This window comes from Trachurus trachurus, assembly GCF_905171665.1.
Source record: "Trachurus trachurus genome assembly, chromosome: 19".
NCBI lineage: Eukaryota > Metazoa > Chordata > Actinopteri > Carangiformes > Carangidae > Trachurus > Trachurus trachurus.
Genome location: NC_139913.1, coordinates 1418512 through 1436455, shown reverse-complemented (window position 1 = coordinate 1436455; position 17944 = coordinate 1418512). Strand labels below are relative to the sequence as shown.

Genomic DNA, 17944 nt, shown 5'->3' with positions numbered 1-17944 from the left:
CAGCTAAAACTACAGCTCCTTTAAGGTACCAGACTCACCTTTGTTGGCCTGAGCTCTGTCTGACATGAAGCTCTCAGCTCCTGTATGTTGAACTGAAGTCTCATGTCTGTGTGCTGCCACATCTCTCCAGGCCACCAGGGGGCAGAGTCCAGTCCAACAGGAGGCCATAGAGCTGCAGTCTTTGAACCTGGGTGTTTCCACAGCTGAAGAAGAAGGAGTCCAGGCTGCAGAGTAGCAACTTGTCTTACCCAGGATTTCCACCGGGTTTTGCTCCGTCCTCTGCCCTGTGTCGATCAGTGTTAATTTTGACAACAAATTCTAATTTAGTTTTAGTCTTAGTCTTTTGACTAAAATACAATTTAGTTTTAGTCATATTTTAGTCAACTGAAATATTTTAGTTTTAGTCTAGTTTTAGTCGACGAAATATCTTTAGAATTTTAGTCAGCTAAAATTACAGTGGAGTTAGTCGACGAAATGTTTCTCCAGAATATCCAGTCATTGGAATTATCCATAAATCTGTTATGGAATGGTATTAAGGTTTGAGTCTACAATACAGGCACAGAAACAGTTGTAATATGGTACATGCATTTTGTTTTATTGATTGATTGATTGATTGATTGATTGATTGATTGATTGATTGATTGATTGATTGATTGATTGATTGATTGATTGATTGATTGATTTTGTATTTCGTATGAATGACATACATACATACATACGAAACGGATAGGTAAGAAGCCAAAGGCTTATGAGGAACCTACCCCCTTACAACTGTTACATTTACAATCAATATTTTAACTAGCATGTTCATACAGAGTTTCAAATTGCTTATTTTAGTTTTCTTTGGAACAGTTTAGTCAGTCTCCCATCTACTATCTCCATCATTAGCACAAAGTCCTCATCTGCAGTTGTGAGTGGTAAATGTGTGTGTCCAATCCATCTGGCCTGCTCCTTGGTCTGTTGTTCTAGAAGAACTGAGGAAAGCTGTAGAGATGAACTGCTGCTGGGTTGCATAGCAGCACTAGCTTTATCTCCACTTGGTCCATGATCATCTGTGTCATCATCAGAGTCTTCTGTATCTGTGAGGGTGAATAAGGGGGGAATCAAGTTGTGATCTTTGTCACCCAGTCCTCCCAGATCTCTCTGTCACACTAAACACACGCAGACACGCAGGCATGCACTCACACACACACGCACAAAGAATCAATAATCAATACAATTCAGAGGTGGTTTCCTTTAGCTTCTATTGCATTTCATGTTTAGTCCTATAAATACGGTGGTTTGTCTGATAAAATAACCTTAGCATGTGTGCTTACCGTCGCGTGTTCTGGATGAGCTCTGTGTAGATGATGCTTCACGTTGCTGGTGTGTAGATCGATGTGGGTCCCCGCGATTTCTGCTCCGGTTTACAGAGGGTCCTGGGCATTGTCCTTGTTGTCATATGTGAAGTGTGACCAGATGTAATTTCTTCGTTTCCGTCCTAAACTCAGCGCTGATATTTCCGTGGTGTTCATGACTCATGCTGTCGCACTCGGAGCGCGTGCACCGCAGGACGCTAACAAGCGATGTGCCGCGGCTGTGGCTCTGCTTCCGGAGAAATCAACATGATTGGACCTCTTCTCCATTCGTCCCTCTGACATTTTCATCTCGTTTTTATTCGTTGACTAAATTGTTAATTAATATTTGTCATCGTCTTCGTCATCACAGCTGACTTTTTATTTAGTTTTCGTCCGTGAAGAAGGTTCGTTGACGAATATTTTTCGTCATGGTCTTCGTCAACGAAATTAAATGGCTGATATTAGTTTATCTATCCCTGAATTTAATGTAAATGCTGTCAATTAGCCACATGTGAACTATTTTTACATTTACCTCATGGTAAATATGTATTCTTAAAAGCAATTTCATGTCATGTCCTGGAGTGTGTGTGTGGGAGGGGAGGGGCTGCTCCCATGTGTTGTGATTGTCCTGAGACTGACGCTGACATTCCCATGCCACTGCTGTGTTGTCTGCTGTGTAAAAGCTATTTCATCTCCTATAATGGATTACGCGGGCGAGGGGATTGACCTGTGTTTTGTAAAATAACAATATTCACTATTGTTTCTATTTTATATGAACAGATTTGGGTGTTTGATTGTTTATTGAGCTACACAGAGAAAATAGGATCTCACTGTGATCGTCCTCAGACTGATGCTAACTTTTCCATTGCCATTGCTGTGTTTTATGTTGTGTTGCAGGTACATTTTTATATTACTTTTCATTACATTTTTATTGCATAGATGATTTCTTTTCCTCTGTTCAATAAATGGCTCACATTAGTTTATCCATCCCTGAATTTAGTTTAAATGCTGTCAGTTAGCCGCATGTAAACTCTACTTACCTCATGGTAAATGTTGGATGTGTTCTTAAAAGCGTGTGGGTGTTTTATTGTTTATTGAGCTACACAGAGAAAAGAGGATCTCACTGTGATCGTCCTCAGACTGATGCTAACTTTTCCATTGCCATTGCTGTGTTTTATATTGTGTTGCAGGTAATATGTTTACGTTTTTATATTACTTATGTGTTGATTGCATATTTTGCCTTGTGTGATTTGATTTCTTTTTCCTCTGTTCAGTTAAATGTCTCACATTAGTTTATCTATCCCTGAATTTAATGTAAATGCTGTCAATTCACCACATGTGAACTATTTTTACACTTATCTCATGGTAAATATGTGTTCTTAACTCATTGAGTGCCGCGCTCCTTTCCAAAGTTTTAGTCAAGTGTACCGGCAATTTAGACCATTTTTGACTTTTTATGTAGAGCCATAGTGTATTCAATACTCAATTGAAAGGTTTAACTTTATGCTTCAAATGGCCACAAACCGTTTGTTTCTACGTGCCTCCGTTCCTGAGAAAAGTCAAGCTAAACATGGCTGGGTTTCACCAAAATCCCTCCTTTTTTTCTAGAAAAGGAGATACAGCGTCTTTTATGAAAGCTGCTCTGTTTGTGTCTGTCGCTCTTCTGACACTCGCATTTCTGGATCAAAGGGCTCGTATAAGGTAAATATACACAACAATGGTTGTTCTATTCACAAAACCACCATCGGGGGCGGGGGGGGCGCCACTAAACAACAATAACACAGACGCACCGTGCCGTGTCACAGCTTCTCGCCGCGGTACGTGATGGTCTCTCGGCCACAGCGGCTCGGGAACACCGGTCCCGCCGGTGGTCGCGGTCCTTCTGTGGTTCGGGTCGGTGACGGCGGTCTGCTTTGACCCAGAGACCATCAGATTTTACCGCGGGAGGACTTTGGGGAGGACACGGTGTTGCTCCAGCTGAAGACCGGGCGGGACAGTCGGCTGAGAGCTTCCTGTTTCTGCTCCGAGCAGCTCGAGCAGCTGGAGCAGCAGCGCGGGTGAGAGCAGAGCAGCTGCAGAGCAGCTGCTGCATCTGCATGCAGAACTCCGTTTGCAGAAGCTGAGTTATGATAAAAAACTTCCAGATCATGAGCTGTCATGTGACTTTGATCGTCATCTATTTCAGTTCTCCTCGTCGTAGAGTCCCCAAATTTACATATAATGTGTATTAAAGTGTCTATTTTCATAATTTAAAAAAAAGCAAAAAACGAAAAATCTCGTTTTTGGCACTCAACGCATGGGAACGAAAAACAAGAAATTACGTGGTTGGCACTCAATGAGTTAAAAGCAATTTCAAGTCATATGGAGTGTGTGTGTGGGAGGGGAGGGGCTGGGGGCGTTTATGTCTTGTACAATAACAATATATACGAAGGGAGTGATTTTTGTTTCTATTTTATATCAGATTTGGGTGTTTTATTGTTTATTGAACATAGAGAAAAGAGGATGTCACTGTGATCGTCCTCAGACTGATGCTAACTTTTCCATTGCCATTGCTGTGTTTTATGTTGTGTAATAAAAATCCCATAATCCACCTGGCTGTGTTCTGTGGTCTGTAGAAGCAACAGTAGTGTGGAGCTACATTTCACAGATAGCTGTGATATTATATGGAAATAAAAGTACAACATTTTAACGTATTTTCAGTTTGGTGTATTTTGGTCCCCAAATATCACATTAAAAACAGACATTTAGAATAATTCACACTGCTGCCAAACTGTCAGAATAGGTCAAATATGACCTGACCAGTAGTAAATAATATTGTATAATATTAATAGCTTTGACAAACATGTAATTGTAGCCTATTAAAAACTAGCTGACGTTAGCTAGTTCTACTGTAGCCTCCTGCTCCGTTGACTCCATTTTTCATGTGAAACCAGGAATCACACACTGCTCATCACTGTTGTCTACGACACTGACAGTTTCACTAGTTGATGAGTTGCTGTACAGACCTGTGTCTCTTACCTTGTGGTGCCAGCTGCTGCTGCTGCTGTTTTCTATAACTCCTCCTCCTCCTCCTGGGCCTCACACTGGTGTGGAGTGTGACAGATGTGCTTTGGCTCTTCCAGATGTGCAGCAGCTGTGTCTGGACTGGACTGGTCAGCGCTGTGTGTCACCAGCTCTAAAAAGAATCACATTTTTCCATGTTTTTAGTAATAAAACGTTGTATAACTCAGGCTGTGAATGACATATCAACAAACCCCTCTGTAAAATCTCAAGGAAATTTAAATCGAACGCAACTGGACTTGGTTATTTGTCTAGGAAGACGTTTCACCTCTCATCTAAGAGGCTTCATCATTTTATGATTTGTTGCTGACACAGAGGAAATGATGATTTTTGTAACCCACATTGTTCAGGAGAGAGAGAGCTTTACAACGATACCTGACATGACATGGGTCAGACATGGCAGGGCACAGATTGTCAAAGTAGTTTGAACTTGTGGTGAATTTAGGAGAAATCTACAGATAAAAGAAAAAAATCATGTAAAAATAACCACCTTAATGTGGATCTTACAAAAACCCCGGCACAAGAAAAAGAAAAAAAAGTCGGGCAAAAAAAAACAAACTGCAGAGGCTTGACCACAGTACCACAACTAACTTAGTACAGCAACAAAATATAGCCCGAGTTTAATTTGCCCGGAATTGTCCTTTAAAGCAGTTGAAACTGATCGTGTCGTTTAAGGGGCCACAATACTGCGACAAGTGCAACTAATAAGACAGAAAAAACATTTCCGTGGAAAGTTTTTTGTGCGGCAGGTGTTATCAGGTCGGTGGTCGGAGTGACAGAAACCACAGAGATCTGACGTCAGTCGCTCAGCAACAGGCAGCAGCTCAACCTCTGAGAGGAGGGGGGGGGGCATGTAGGTGTTTTATTACTGTTGTTTCAATGTCACTATTATTCATGTAGAGTTAAAATAAAAGTATTTGAGGATCAAACCTGAGGTCAGGGCTGGTGTTTAACCAACATGGACCCTTAGCGTCTGGGCATCGTAACAACACACACCTGCTGTTTTAGTCGATCGGGTGAAAGTGGTTTCTCCACCTGCAGAGACCAGCGATCAGCCCCAGACTTTGGCTCAGCAACAGGTAGATCCATGTGTCCCTGTGGTCCACCAGGACCATGTCTTCTTCTTGGCTGATTTGTCCGACCAGAGAAGGGACAAAGAAACTCCAACAGCACCAGCTCCATGTTTTCTCTCCCAACAAACCAGCAGCAGGTTGTGTGGCAGTCTCTCTGGGGTTTTAAGTAGATGAAAACAGACTTAATTCCATTTACATTTGGATTTCTTTGAGTTAAAATCCTCATACAAGGGTCGGATCTGTGACTCTATGCAGCAGGTGAACTATGTGTGAAATGAGTTGAGATGGTGTCATGATAAAGCCACAGATGTGTTTCTGTGAAACTGTCATTCAGGAAATAACAAGTCATGCCATGTTACAGTAAATAGGATGTACACACCACACGTAGATGAAGAGATAAAACCTGAGGTTAACAGAGGAGCAGAGGACGAGTCCAGCAGTCAGAGAGGAGACAGAGACGAAGACAGACGTCTACATGGACATGGATCACCTGCTGCTGCTGCTGCTGCTGTGGAGCTCAGGTAGGACTGAGGGACATGGATGGAGGAATTACTGTTACTTTATTATTTGCAAATGTGTATCTCAATGTCAGTGTGTGCGTAATTAGATTTGAAGATGTGTCAAACAATCTGTAAATGTGTACTGACATTTGTGTGTGTGTGTACATGAATCTGCAAAAGTGTATTCAGAATGTCTGTGTGTGTGTGTGTGTGTGTGTGTGTGTGTGTGTGTGTGTGTGTGTGTGTGTGTGTACATGAACCTGCAAATGTTTATTCAGACTGTGTGTGTAAGTAAAAGTTCATGTTTTAGCAGTAACTTAGTTGTTAGAGATATTATTGCTGAGCTTTGTTAGGGTTAGGGTAGGTGCTAATACACAGAGCATCAAACAGTGAGCTGAATGTCTGGGCAGGAAACGTTACTGTTTACATGAAGCAGCGTGGAGCCGATGGTACTCAGCTGTCAGGCTGAACAAATCTACAACCCACCAGACCGGACGCCGGTTGGTCGGGTCGGTCAGCCTGTTGAGAACTCACATCTAAGACCAGGCAGACAACAGTTACGTACAGGGAGGATAACAGCCAGGCAGCCCCCTCCTTTAGAGCAGAGGGAGGATAACAGCCAGGCTGCCCCCTCCTTTAGAGCAGAGGGAGGATACCAGCCAGGCTGCCCCCTCCTTTAGAGCAGAGGGAGGATAACAGCCAGGCAGCCCCCTCCTTTAGAGCAGAGGGAGGATAACAGCCAGGCAGCCCCCTCCTTTAGAGCAGAGGGAGGATAACAGCCAGGCAGCCCCCTCCTTTAGAGCAGAGGGAGGGAACAGCCAGGCAGCGCCCTCCTTTAGAGCAGGGGGGTGTGTCTGTGTCATTTCATTTCATTTATTTGTTTATTTGTAACAGGACTCTGCATATTCATGAACATACAATATGTAAATATGCCAGATTTAGCTCTAAAGCTAAAGTGTCTGTGTAACCCTGATAAAGCTCAGCAATAACACTTCAACTGAGTTAATACTAAAACATGAACTTTTACTTACAGCAAATAATCGAGATCCCATAGTCCGCCTTGTCAATTCAATTCAATTCAATTTATTTGAGGTGGGACAGTGCATGTTCATGAACGAAACATAAAATCGTAAACAAGCCGGATTGTAGCACAATTGCAGCCACAGCTATCCCCAGCCCAGTAATGTTACAGGTGCTAGGCTGCAGCCTGAGCCTGTGAGCCTGAGCTCAGGGCAAAGGAACGGTTACACACAAATCTTTATTACAGATCGCTGCACGCATTTGTGGATCTGCCACAGCAGAAGTGTGCATAACTGATGACAGACTCTTACAGATCAATCTAAGTATTTATACATGTCTTCACACCTTCATGGATTTACATACACATTTATGGATTTGTGCACTTGCACACAGTTGCAGATTGGTCTTCACTTGCAAATCTAGATATGGATACCACAACACTTCCATAGACATGAGACAGGTTCAGACCCATAGAGGAAAAACACTGAGGTACAACATTTCACTTTACTATCACAACATTATATTTTTGCATTAAAAACTGATCATGTTCTACAAACAGAACATTTATAGTGTTCTAACATGTTACATGTGAAATCTTCAAGCTCCTGTTTGAACGAGGAAACAGAGTGGAGAGTAAACTGGACATGAGAGTAAACTGAGGAACGTGGCTCATTTACATTTGATTTGATCCAGTTTTACTTCATATTTGGGTTGAGACAAGCAGATTCTCCTTTAGTGACACAGCGATGCCTCGTCACTACTGCAGTAACGTCTACAATGGGCTACAAGCTGGTTTTCATCCAAACCAGCTGGAGAAGATGGACTGATAAAAACAACTGAATAGAAACAGACAGAAACACTCCCATCACCCTGAGCATCATGGGAGATAAAGAGCAGATATATGGAGCTCAGTGTGGAGGATTGTGGGAGCTGAAGCTGCTATGATGGATGTGTTGGGGTTTCATTTCATTGTTCCTGACCTGTATGATGGTGCGACTGTTTCTGCTTCTTAGTGACGTCGCTGTCTTCACAGATCTCACTGATGTTTCCTTTCTGGTTTTCTCCTCAGGACTCTGGGCTGAAGGAAGCCACAGCTCCACAGGTAAACAGAGAGGATGAGGACACATGAAGGTGCTGGTGGATGGATGAGGGTGGTGTCTATGTTATCAACACTGAAATCAGCATGACTACATGATTTCACTGTCCACTGATCATCAGCTGATGGTCCGTCACCTTCCTGGTCACAGATCATCTCCTTTACATTTAAAATGAGTTCATAGAGTGAAAAAGTAAAAAAGTAGAATTAGGTAACACTACATAATACAGCCCGCGACTTAGAGCGTACCTACCACTCTCTTTCCGCATAGGTTGCCCCTTATTTCACACAAGTACTGAGTAACTGCGGCTCACTTCCCCCCTTGTTTCCCCCGTGCATTTACAGTGTAACTAGGCTGCGTCTTAGCGCGTAACTCCGGTTAACTTACATCCTGCTTTACACCAACTTCCACACAAGTACAGAGTAACTCTCGCTCACTTCCCTCACGGTTTTACAGTATAACTAGGCTGCGTCTTAGCACGTAACTCCTGTCCTACTTTACACCAAATTACACAGTAACTCTCGCTCACCCCGCCACTATTTCCCTGCATTTTACAGTATAACTAGGCTGTGTCTTAGAGCGTAACTCCCGTACAATTACGTGCTACTTTGCCCGGACTTACAATGTAACTCCTGGTCATTTCCCACCAATGATTTTAACCAATATTAGAAATTAAAAAGTCTACAACAATATGAGCACAATTGTTACAAAGAATAAATAATAAAAACATTTTCTATCTCTGAATGATTCATTATTGTGGATGTATTACTGTATAGTTTGTGTTTTGCCCTTGGATGACAGAACTAGACTTTCATAGATGTGCATTTTAGAGAGGTAAGTTTGCTACCAGCCAGCCTGTTATTGACCAATTTCCATGCTCTATACCAATTTCTCAGTATTCCAAACCATACAATGAATTAATTAATAATAAATCTCTGGAATAGAGGTGACATTTTCCTGCTGACAATAAAAAAAATGGATTGTAACAATTGTGCTCATATTGTAGTAGACTTTTTAATTTCTAATATTGGTTAAAATCATTGGTGGGAAATGACCAGGAGTTACACTGTAAGTCCGGGCAAAGTAGCACGTAATTGTGCGGGAGTTACGCTCTAAGACACAGCCTAGTTATACTGTAAAATGCAGGGAAATAGTGGCGGGGTGAGCGAGAGTTACTGTGTAATTTGGTGTAAAGTAGGACAGGAGTTACGTGCTAAGACGCAGCCTAGTTATACTGTAAAACCGTGAGGGAAGTGAGCGAGAGTTACTCTGTACTTGTGTGGAAGTTGGTGTAAAGCAGGATGTAAGTTAACCGGAGTTACGCGCTAAGACGCAAGGGTTACTGATGGTCCTGCAATAGAGTAAATTTGAGAGTAGGAAGAGGAACAACCACTAATGAAGCTCCATTTACTTTATTAACATCTCCCGCAGATTGAAGGGTTTGTTCCATCAGTACAACAAGGTTTTATTCTCATGTTTTTATATCAGTATCATTCTTGATGCTACCACAAGATGGAGCCAAAGTAATTCATTTTCACCTGCTCAGGTACAAGTGGAGCTACAGTTTGGATTTGCTTCATTTCTGTTTTAATCAAACTCACTTCTTTTACTCTTCACTCTCTTCTCTGTGTTCAGAGTCTGTCAGGTTGGTGGGAGGAGCCAGTCGCTGTGCAGGTGAACTGCAGCTGAAACGAAGAGGGTGGAGACCGGTGGCCGGCTTCTACTACATCTGGAACCTGAAGGCAGCATCTGTAGTCTGTAGAGATCTGGACTGTGGCTCTGCTGTTTCAACAAGAGAAAGAAAGAAGTCCTCAAAGAGGTCTGTGTGGTGGATCGACACTGACTGTGTTCAGTCTAGATCTACCCTGGAGGACTGTTTATTATCATCAATTTCCTCTTCCTCCATCGTAGAGATCACCTGTTCAGGTAAGTCCATCAGTGACATCATCAGTGACAGTCAGGTTTAGTGTCTTCCTTCCTTTGTTGCAGAGGCAGAAATGTTCAGTAACATGTTATTTTTGTATTTAAGTGAGTGAAGGTCTGATAACAAGACATTTAATATCAAAACGTGTTACATTATATAACATCTCTCTCTCACACACACACACACACACACACACACACACACACACACAGACCATGGTCTTCCTGCATGTACAGCTCTCTGATCACATGTATGTTAAATAATGAAGAAAGCTCTATGTCCTATAGCAGGGGTCGGCAACAGGCGGCCCGCGGGCCGAATGTGGCCCGCCAGACCTTCCAATGTGGCCCGCGACTGAGTTCTAATAGTTTAAGTACTGTATTTCTCGGTCTCTGTGCCTACGGCGCCTGTAAGTCAATGCGCTGGGACACGGAAACACGTGTCCCAGCCTATGGTCCCAGCGCATTGTTTGTGTGTGCCTGTGAGCCCCAGCACTGGGCTAAGGAAACGCCTTGCAGCCGGCCGCAGCCGTTGGGGAGCCGGCTGGACTGCAGGGTTTTCCCTGCCTGTTGCAGACACGAAGGTGTGTGCTTCGTGTCTGCATCATGCATGCACCTTCGTGTCTGCATCATGCATGCACCTTCGTGTGTGCATCATGCATGCACCTTCGTGTGTGCATCATGCATGGGGGGCCGTTCAGATGGAGACACACGCCATGTGCGCTCCCAACTCAAAAGCTGTAGCGGCGCGCATTTGATGCAACGCGGTTGTTTTTCCGTGCACGTCCGCGGCGCACAGCTGCACGCGGTTGCACGGACCTGCTTCTCCCCCCGGTGTTGTGTCCCAGTGCCTTCGGCCCGTGTCTCTCCTAAAGTTTCCCACTGAGCTCTGCCTCGTTTGAAAGGTGAAGGAAGCTCGTGAAAGACGTCGCCTCCGAGATGTAGAATGTGTGTTATAGAAGAGAAACACACGTGTCAGGACCAATGACTTGTATCATGAAAACAGACCTGATGGTCAGCCTCCTTTCATATTTAAACTGAAAATCACAGGGCATGTCTCAGGATTCAAGCCAGCAGTGTAAAGTTCCAGCAGCATGATGATGATATGATGGGCTATGTCAAGATTTTTAATTTTATATCATACAAAACAAAACACCAAAGATGTGTATAAATAAAAAATGATGTGCACAAGAGAAATAAAAATATAAAATATAAACAACCAAATTATTAAGCAAAAAGGTGAATTTAATTTCAATCTAGGCCGTCCGGCCCTCGGGGTGTCTGTTGAGAAAAATTCTGGCCCTTCGACAAATATAGTTGCCTACCCCTGTCCTATAGGAAGCCTTCACTGTAGTGAGTCATCTTACTCTCTCACTGTCGTTCCTCTCCATCATTATGTTTTTTAACATCAAGAGTTTTAACACTTCAGTCTCTTTGAGCTCATCTTCTCTGACAGATCTCATTCTTTAGAGTTAGACAGATTTCTGCTGTAAAGACGTCAGAGACTCCTCATGAATTTATTTAATTTGTGGCAGCAAATCACATCACATGACTCTTTAGATACTCCTGTCAATTAAAGGAGCATTAACGCAAATCCAAATTCTTAATTCGGCCACTAGATGGAGCCAGTGGCGGAGCATATCAGATATAAACAAGTGGGCGTCTCTCCTCCATACATGTTATGCTTTATGGTATTTAGAAATCAGCTGTCAGAGAGAGAGCAGCCTCGTTTGGTGATGAGAAGAACAAGTTCTCTAGTGTAGGACATGAGGAGAAAAAACATGCAGGTTTTCTGTAACAAGATGGCGCACCCCCCGTAGTCACACACACACACACACACACACACACACACACACACACACACACAGACCACACCCCACAGGCGCACACACACACACACACGCGTCTGGAGAGAAGCAGCCTCTCTGTTTTCCAAAACTACAGAGTGGCCCACATTAATGTGCGGTTAAAATCATTTTGTGTTAACGCCAGGGTTTCTGCCTTAACAACAAAAGGGCCGTCGCCTAAACAAACGTCTTAAAAAAAAAAAAAAAAATCTATATAATAGCGATATTCACCACAAATTGATTCCCCCTGTCATGTGTATGTCATTCTCTGGGCTGTAAGAGCAAAACACAGTAATTACACCAATTATATATAAAAGTTGATTATATGCTTCATTATGTTATGGCTCCCCCGACCTATCTTTTGCATATTTCAGCTTATTTTATGCTATTACTGCTGTATTTGCGTTAATGCTCCTTTAAAGTGGACTAACAAGGTTGCTTGACTGATGATGTTAAAGGGCATTTCCAGTCGTAATCAATGTTTACCTCAGATATCAGGTCTCCTATGATCAGTTCATTTCATACCATCCATGCTCCCAACTGCAGCGTGTGGACGTTTATATTCGTTTTTGTTCAAGGATCATTTTTTCAATGTTCATTAATGGGCTCTGGACTAATTTTAAAATTGTTCTGTGGTCACAAGTAATGTCATTTTGACCATCATTTCAATTAAAAAATTAGCTTTACAATTAAATTTAATCAAAATTCGGACTTACCGCAGCTTCCGCATTGTTCTTTTCCGGGTCAGAGGACAAACACCTCAGAGTCCCTCTACTGTTGTGTTCTCTGACCCAGAACGGAACAATGCAGAAGCCACGGTAAGTCTGAATTTTTAATTTAATTGTAAAACGAAAAGGATGTTACTTGTGCACACTCCCTCACACTCCCTCCGCTCAACCTCTGCTGGACTACTATCTATCCCCACATCACGCCTCAGTACCATGGGTGCCCGATCATTCAGCTGTTCAGCACCCAGGCTCTGGAACTCCCTCCCCCCACACATAAAACAGTCAGACTCCATCACAACCTTCAAGTCACAACTCAAAACTCACCTGTTCAAACTCGCACACAACTTATAACTGGTCACTGTCTTGATTGTTTGTTTGTTTGTTTTTTTCCACAATGTCTTGTTTTTAATAATGTTGTTAAGATTTTATGCTCTGTAAGGTGACCTTGGGTGTCATGAAAGGCGCCTCTAAATTAAATGTATTATTATTATTATTACTTGTGACCACAGAACAAGTTTAAAATTACTCCGGAGTCCATTAATGAACATTGAAAAAATGATAGAATATAAACGTCCACACGCTGCAGTTGGGAGCATGGATGGTATAAAATGAACTGATCATAGGTGACCTGATATCTGAGATAGACATTGATTACGACTGGAAATGCCCTTTAAAGTTGTTTCTGTGAAAATTTTGAATGACCTGACTGAAATAAACACATTTTTATTCATTCATTCATTCATGTTGAAGTCCAGACCGTTGGTTGACTCGAGTCTTTGACTCAAGAGTTAGACTGTGAGTTTCTTTAATGGTTGTGTTGAGGACAGAGAAGGAACTCATTTCTGGACACATGCTGATGAGTTTGACGAGCAAGATGGCGGCGCGCATGAGTGCAGCGGCTTTTGGGTCTCTGGTGTCTCGCTATTTTTTCGTGTTTTTGTGTATGGGCACGTTTGAGCTTTGCTACACAAAGCATGTTTACAGCCGGCAGGATTTAATCAACTTCGGACTGGAATCCAGTGGGGTCGTTGTAGCAGACTTTCAGGGGGCTCACAATATCCCCGAGGACATCGCAAGACCGGCCGGATCCCCCTGGATTGTCGTCGGCCCGACCAGGCAGCGCAGGCGGCGAAGGGAGAGGAAGCAAAAGCAAGGCTGCAGGGCGGGCCTACTATCTCGGCTGAGGAAACATCCCTTCAAACCACCGATCCCAAGCATATTCCTCTTCAACGCCAGGTCTATCGTACACAAAGTAGACGACGTGGAACTACTGATCTCATCCAACAAATTGGTACGTGACTGCTGCTTGCTTATCCTCACGGAGACCTGGTTGCACCCTGCGATTCCCGACACAGCTGTGCAGCTAGCCGGCCGCATGCTATATCGCCAGGACCGCAACAGAGACTCCGGTAAGAGCAGAGAAGGAGGATTGTGTATTTTCTTCCATAATGACTGGTGCTCGCACAGCACTATCATAGACAATCACTGCTCACCTGACATAGAGACTTTATCAGTAATGCACAGGCCGTTTTATCTGCCAAGAGAGCTAACAGCAGTGGTTACCACGGCAGTCTATATACCACCTGATGCTAACATCAATGCTGCTGTTAGCTATCTGCACGACATCATTAACAAACAACAGCAGGCCTATCCTGATGGGATTCACATCATTGCCGGGGACTTTAACAAAGCATGCTTAAGGACTGTTCTCCCGCATTTCACACAACATGTGAAATGCCCTACAAGAGGAAGGAACACACTTGACAATGTGTACACTAACATTAAGCATGCCTACAGAGCTGTGCCCCTTCCACATCTGGGCTTGTCAGACCATATCAGCTTGCTACTAGCCCCAGCTTACACCACCCTCAGGAAGAAGACAAAGCCCTCAGTAAAATCTGTTGTAACCTGGCCTGAGGGAGCTTTGTCTCAACTACAGGACTGTTTTGCACGAACAAACTGGAGTATATTTGAACATCAAGACCTGAGTGAGTACACACAGACTGTTCTGTCCTACATCTCCTGTTGCACTGAAAATGTAACAGTGGAAAAGCTCATCCGGACCTATCCTAACCAGAAACCTTTGATGACGAAAGATGTGCAGGCTCTCCTCAAAGTTCATGATATGGCCTTCAGATCCGGGGACAGCACTCGCTATAACACCACAAGAGCTAACCTTAAAAAAGGTATCAAAAAGGCCAAACAAGCTTACAAGAGGAAAATTGAAGACCATCTCATGGACAATAACACCAGACCGGTTTGGCAAGGAGTACAACAAATCACCAACTACAAGGGCAAAACAACATCCAGCGACACAAACAGCAGCACCTCATTGGCAGATGAACTCAACACCTTCTTCGCCCTGTTTGAGGTGGAACCTCCAACCTCATACACATGTCCCCCTGCCACAGGCACCCAGGCACTGACTGTCCAGGAACATGAGGGGAGACAGCTGTTGAGAGCAGTAAATCCCCACAAGGCTACAGGCCCTGACAAAGTACCTGGGAAGGTACTTAGGGCCTGTGCCTTCGAACTGGCTGCTGTTTTCACAAACATCTTCAATCTGTCGCTAGCCCAGGCTATTGTCCCACCCTGCCTTAAATCTGCAACCATCATCCCAGTCCCCTAGAAGTCTGCTGTACTCAGTTTGAATGACTACAGACCAGTCGCCTTGACTCCCATTGTTACAAAGTGCTTTGAGAGACTTGTACTGAGACATATCAAATCCAACCTCCCCCCAGTGTTTGACCCCCACCAATTTGCATATAGAGAACACAGATCCACAGAAGACGCTATAAACATAGCACTCCACTTCGCACTCCAGCACCTAGAGCACAGAGAGGCCTACGTGCGGATGCTCTTCATTGATTACAGCTCCACTTTTAACACAATCATCCCGGACATTCTCATCAACAAGCTGCTCCTCCTGGGCATCCCCAGCCAGCTCTGCACCTGGATCAAAGACTTTCTTTCTGACCGTCCCCAGTCTGTCAGGCTGGGCCCCTACACCTCCTCTACAATAACCCTCAACACCAGCTCCCCCCAGGGCTGTGTGCTGCTGAGCCCTCTGCTCTACTCACTATACACACATGACTGTACACCCACCCACACCTCCAACTCCATAATTCAATTTGCAGATGACACCACTGTGGTCGGCCTCATAAGGGAGGGGGACGAGACCGACTACAGGGACGAGATACACAAACTGACGAGACCGACTACAGGGACGAGATACACAAACTGACGAGACCGACTACAGGGACGAGATACACAAACTGACCGCATGGTGTTCCATAAACAATTTGACATTAAACACAAAGAAAACAAAAGAACTGATATTGGACTTCAGGAAGAGCAGAAACCATCATACACCCAACATTATAAATGGAGACTGTGTGGAAACTGTCCACAATTTAAAATTCCTGGGCATCCAAATATCTCATAAGCTCTCTTGGTCCACAAACACTATGGACATTGTAAAAAAGGCACAGCAGCGACTTCACTTTCTCCGAGTTCTTAAGTGGAACAACCTGTGCAGGAGGCTGCTGGAGGCGTTCTACCGCTCCTTCGAGCATCCTGACATATGGCATCACGGTGTGGTATGGGGCATGCTCTGCAGCTGATAGGAAAGCTTTGCAGAGGATAATCAAAGCAGCGGGGAAAATCATCGGCTGCCCCCTCCCCACACTTGAGGATATTGCTCACACCCGCTACCTCCGCAGAGCAGAAACCATTACCAAGGATCCCTCTCACCCTGGTCACCACCTGATCGCCCCCCTGCCCTCAGGCAGGCGGTACAGACAAATTAAAACACACACAAACAGACTTCTGAACAGTTTCTTTCCCAAGGCCATACACTCCCTGAACCAGAAGCACTGATGCACCTTTGCCATTTGCACTGTTATTTATAGCCTATTTATATATTTTTATACATTTTAGTTACATAGTTATTTTTTCCTGCTGGCCAGAATGGTTGTGTATGTGTTTGTTGTGTATATATATATTTGTTGACACAGAGGCCACTGGCAATGTCGTTGTATTTTCTTTTACAATGACGAATAAAGGTTCTATCTATCTATCTATCTATTAAAGTTGATATGACAGTAAATAAAGGTCAGGATCAAAGTTTAAATGTTGTGTCTCTCTCTGCAGACTCTGTCAGGCTGGTGAATGGGACCAGTCTGTGTTCAGGCAGACTGGAGGTCAAGTCCAACCCGTCTAACCAGTGGTGGTCCTCAGTGTGTGAAGATGACTTTGACCAGCAGGATGCAGAGGTGGTCTGTAGGGAGCTTGGCTGTGGGGCTCCTTCAGTCCTCCAGGGGGTGCTCTATGGAGCAGTGGAGGCTCCAATGTGGACCAAAGAGTTCCCGTGTGGAGGCAACGAGTCAGCTCTCCTGGACTGTAGAAGCTCAGGCTCAACTAGAACCAGCTGCTCACCTGGCAAAGCTGTTGGACTCACCTGCTCAGACAGAGGTGGAGCTACAGTTTGGATTTGCTTCATTTCTGTTTGAATCAAACTCACTTATTTTACTCTTCACTCTCTTCTCTGTGTTCAGAGTCTGTCAGGTTGGTGGGAGGAGCCAGTCGCTGTGCAGGTGAACTGCAGCTGAAACAAGGAGAGTGGAGACCAGTGGACGACTTATTCTGGAACCTGACGGCAGCATCTGTAGTCTGTAGAGAGCTGGACTGTGGCTTTGCTGTTTCAACAAGAAGAGAGGAGTCCTCATGGAGGGATGTGTGGTACATCAAAACTAACTGTGTTCAGTCTAAATTTACCCTGAAGCAGTGTTTATCATCAGTTTTATCTTCCTTCACCGTGGAGATCACCTGTTCAGGTAAGTCCATCAGTGAGTAATATTTCCGTTATTCTACAGTGACAGTCAGTCATCTCCACTGAACCCCCCCCCCCCCCCCCCACACACACACACACACACACACACACACACACAAAAGTTGTGAAATGTTTACTATGATAACGACAGTGACTGAAGATGAGGTTACATACTGGAAAGCAAACTGAGACTAATTAACAGCTATATTAAAGCTATATTATTTTAAATTACATACTCACAATGCCCCAGACTTTATACATGTCCGTCCTCTTCCCTCGTCTCTGACTAGGCAGCACCTCAGTCCTCACAGCCACAAAGTTTTGTAACCATGTAAGCATTTTTTCCTGAAAATGATTGTATGTTAAATAGCTGTAGGTAGGGATGAACATTGTTGTTTTTACCGATGACTGACGCCATGTGCCGATCAGCAACTCGATCCTCCATCCTGACGTTTTGTTTTTTTCTGCTGTTATAAAACCCACAGTCTATGTATAAAACACACACTTTTATCAGTAGGTGATAAAAGG

At 43.8% G+C, this 17944-nt stretch overlaps 2 protein-coding genes across 3 annotated transcripts in view; both read left to right on the top strand.

Moving 5' to 3' along the window:
- The window catches only part of LOC311003117 (scavenger receptor cysteine-rich type 1 protein M130-like), a gene marked incomplete at both ends in the record, with an annotated part of 50868 nt that extends 50633 nt beyond the window's left edge, over positions 1–235 (top strand). The window contains one exon of the mRNA XM_083994802.1: positions 131–235. Within this exon, the coding sequence (XP_083850928.1) occupies positions 131–235 (105 nt within the window). The remainder of the gene's footprint in view (positions 1–130) is intronic.
- The window catches only part of hlfb (HLF transcription factor, PAR bZIP family member b), a 353334-nt gene that overhangs the window by 210688 nt on the left and 124702 nt on the right, over positions 1–17944 (top strand). The window lies entirely within an intron of this gene.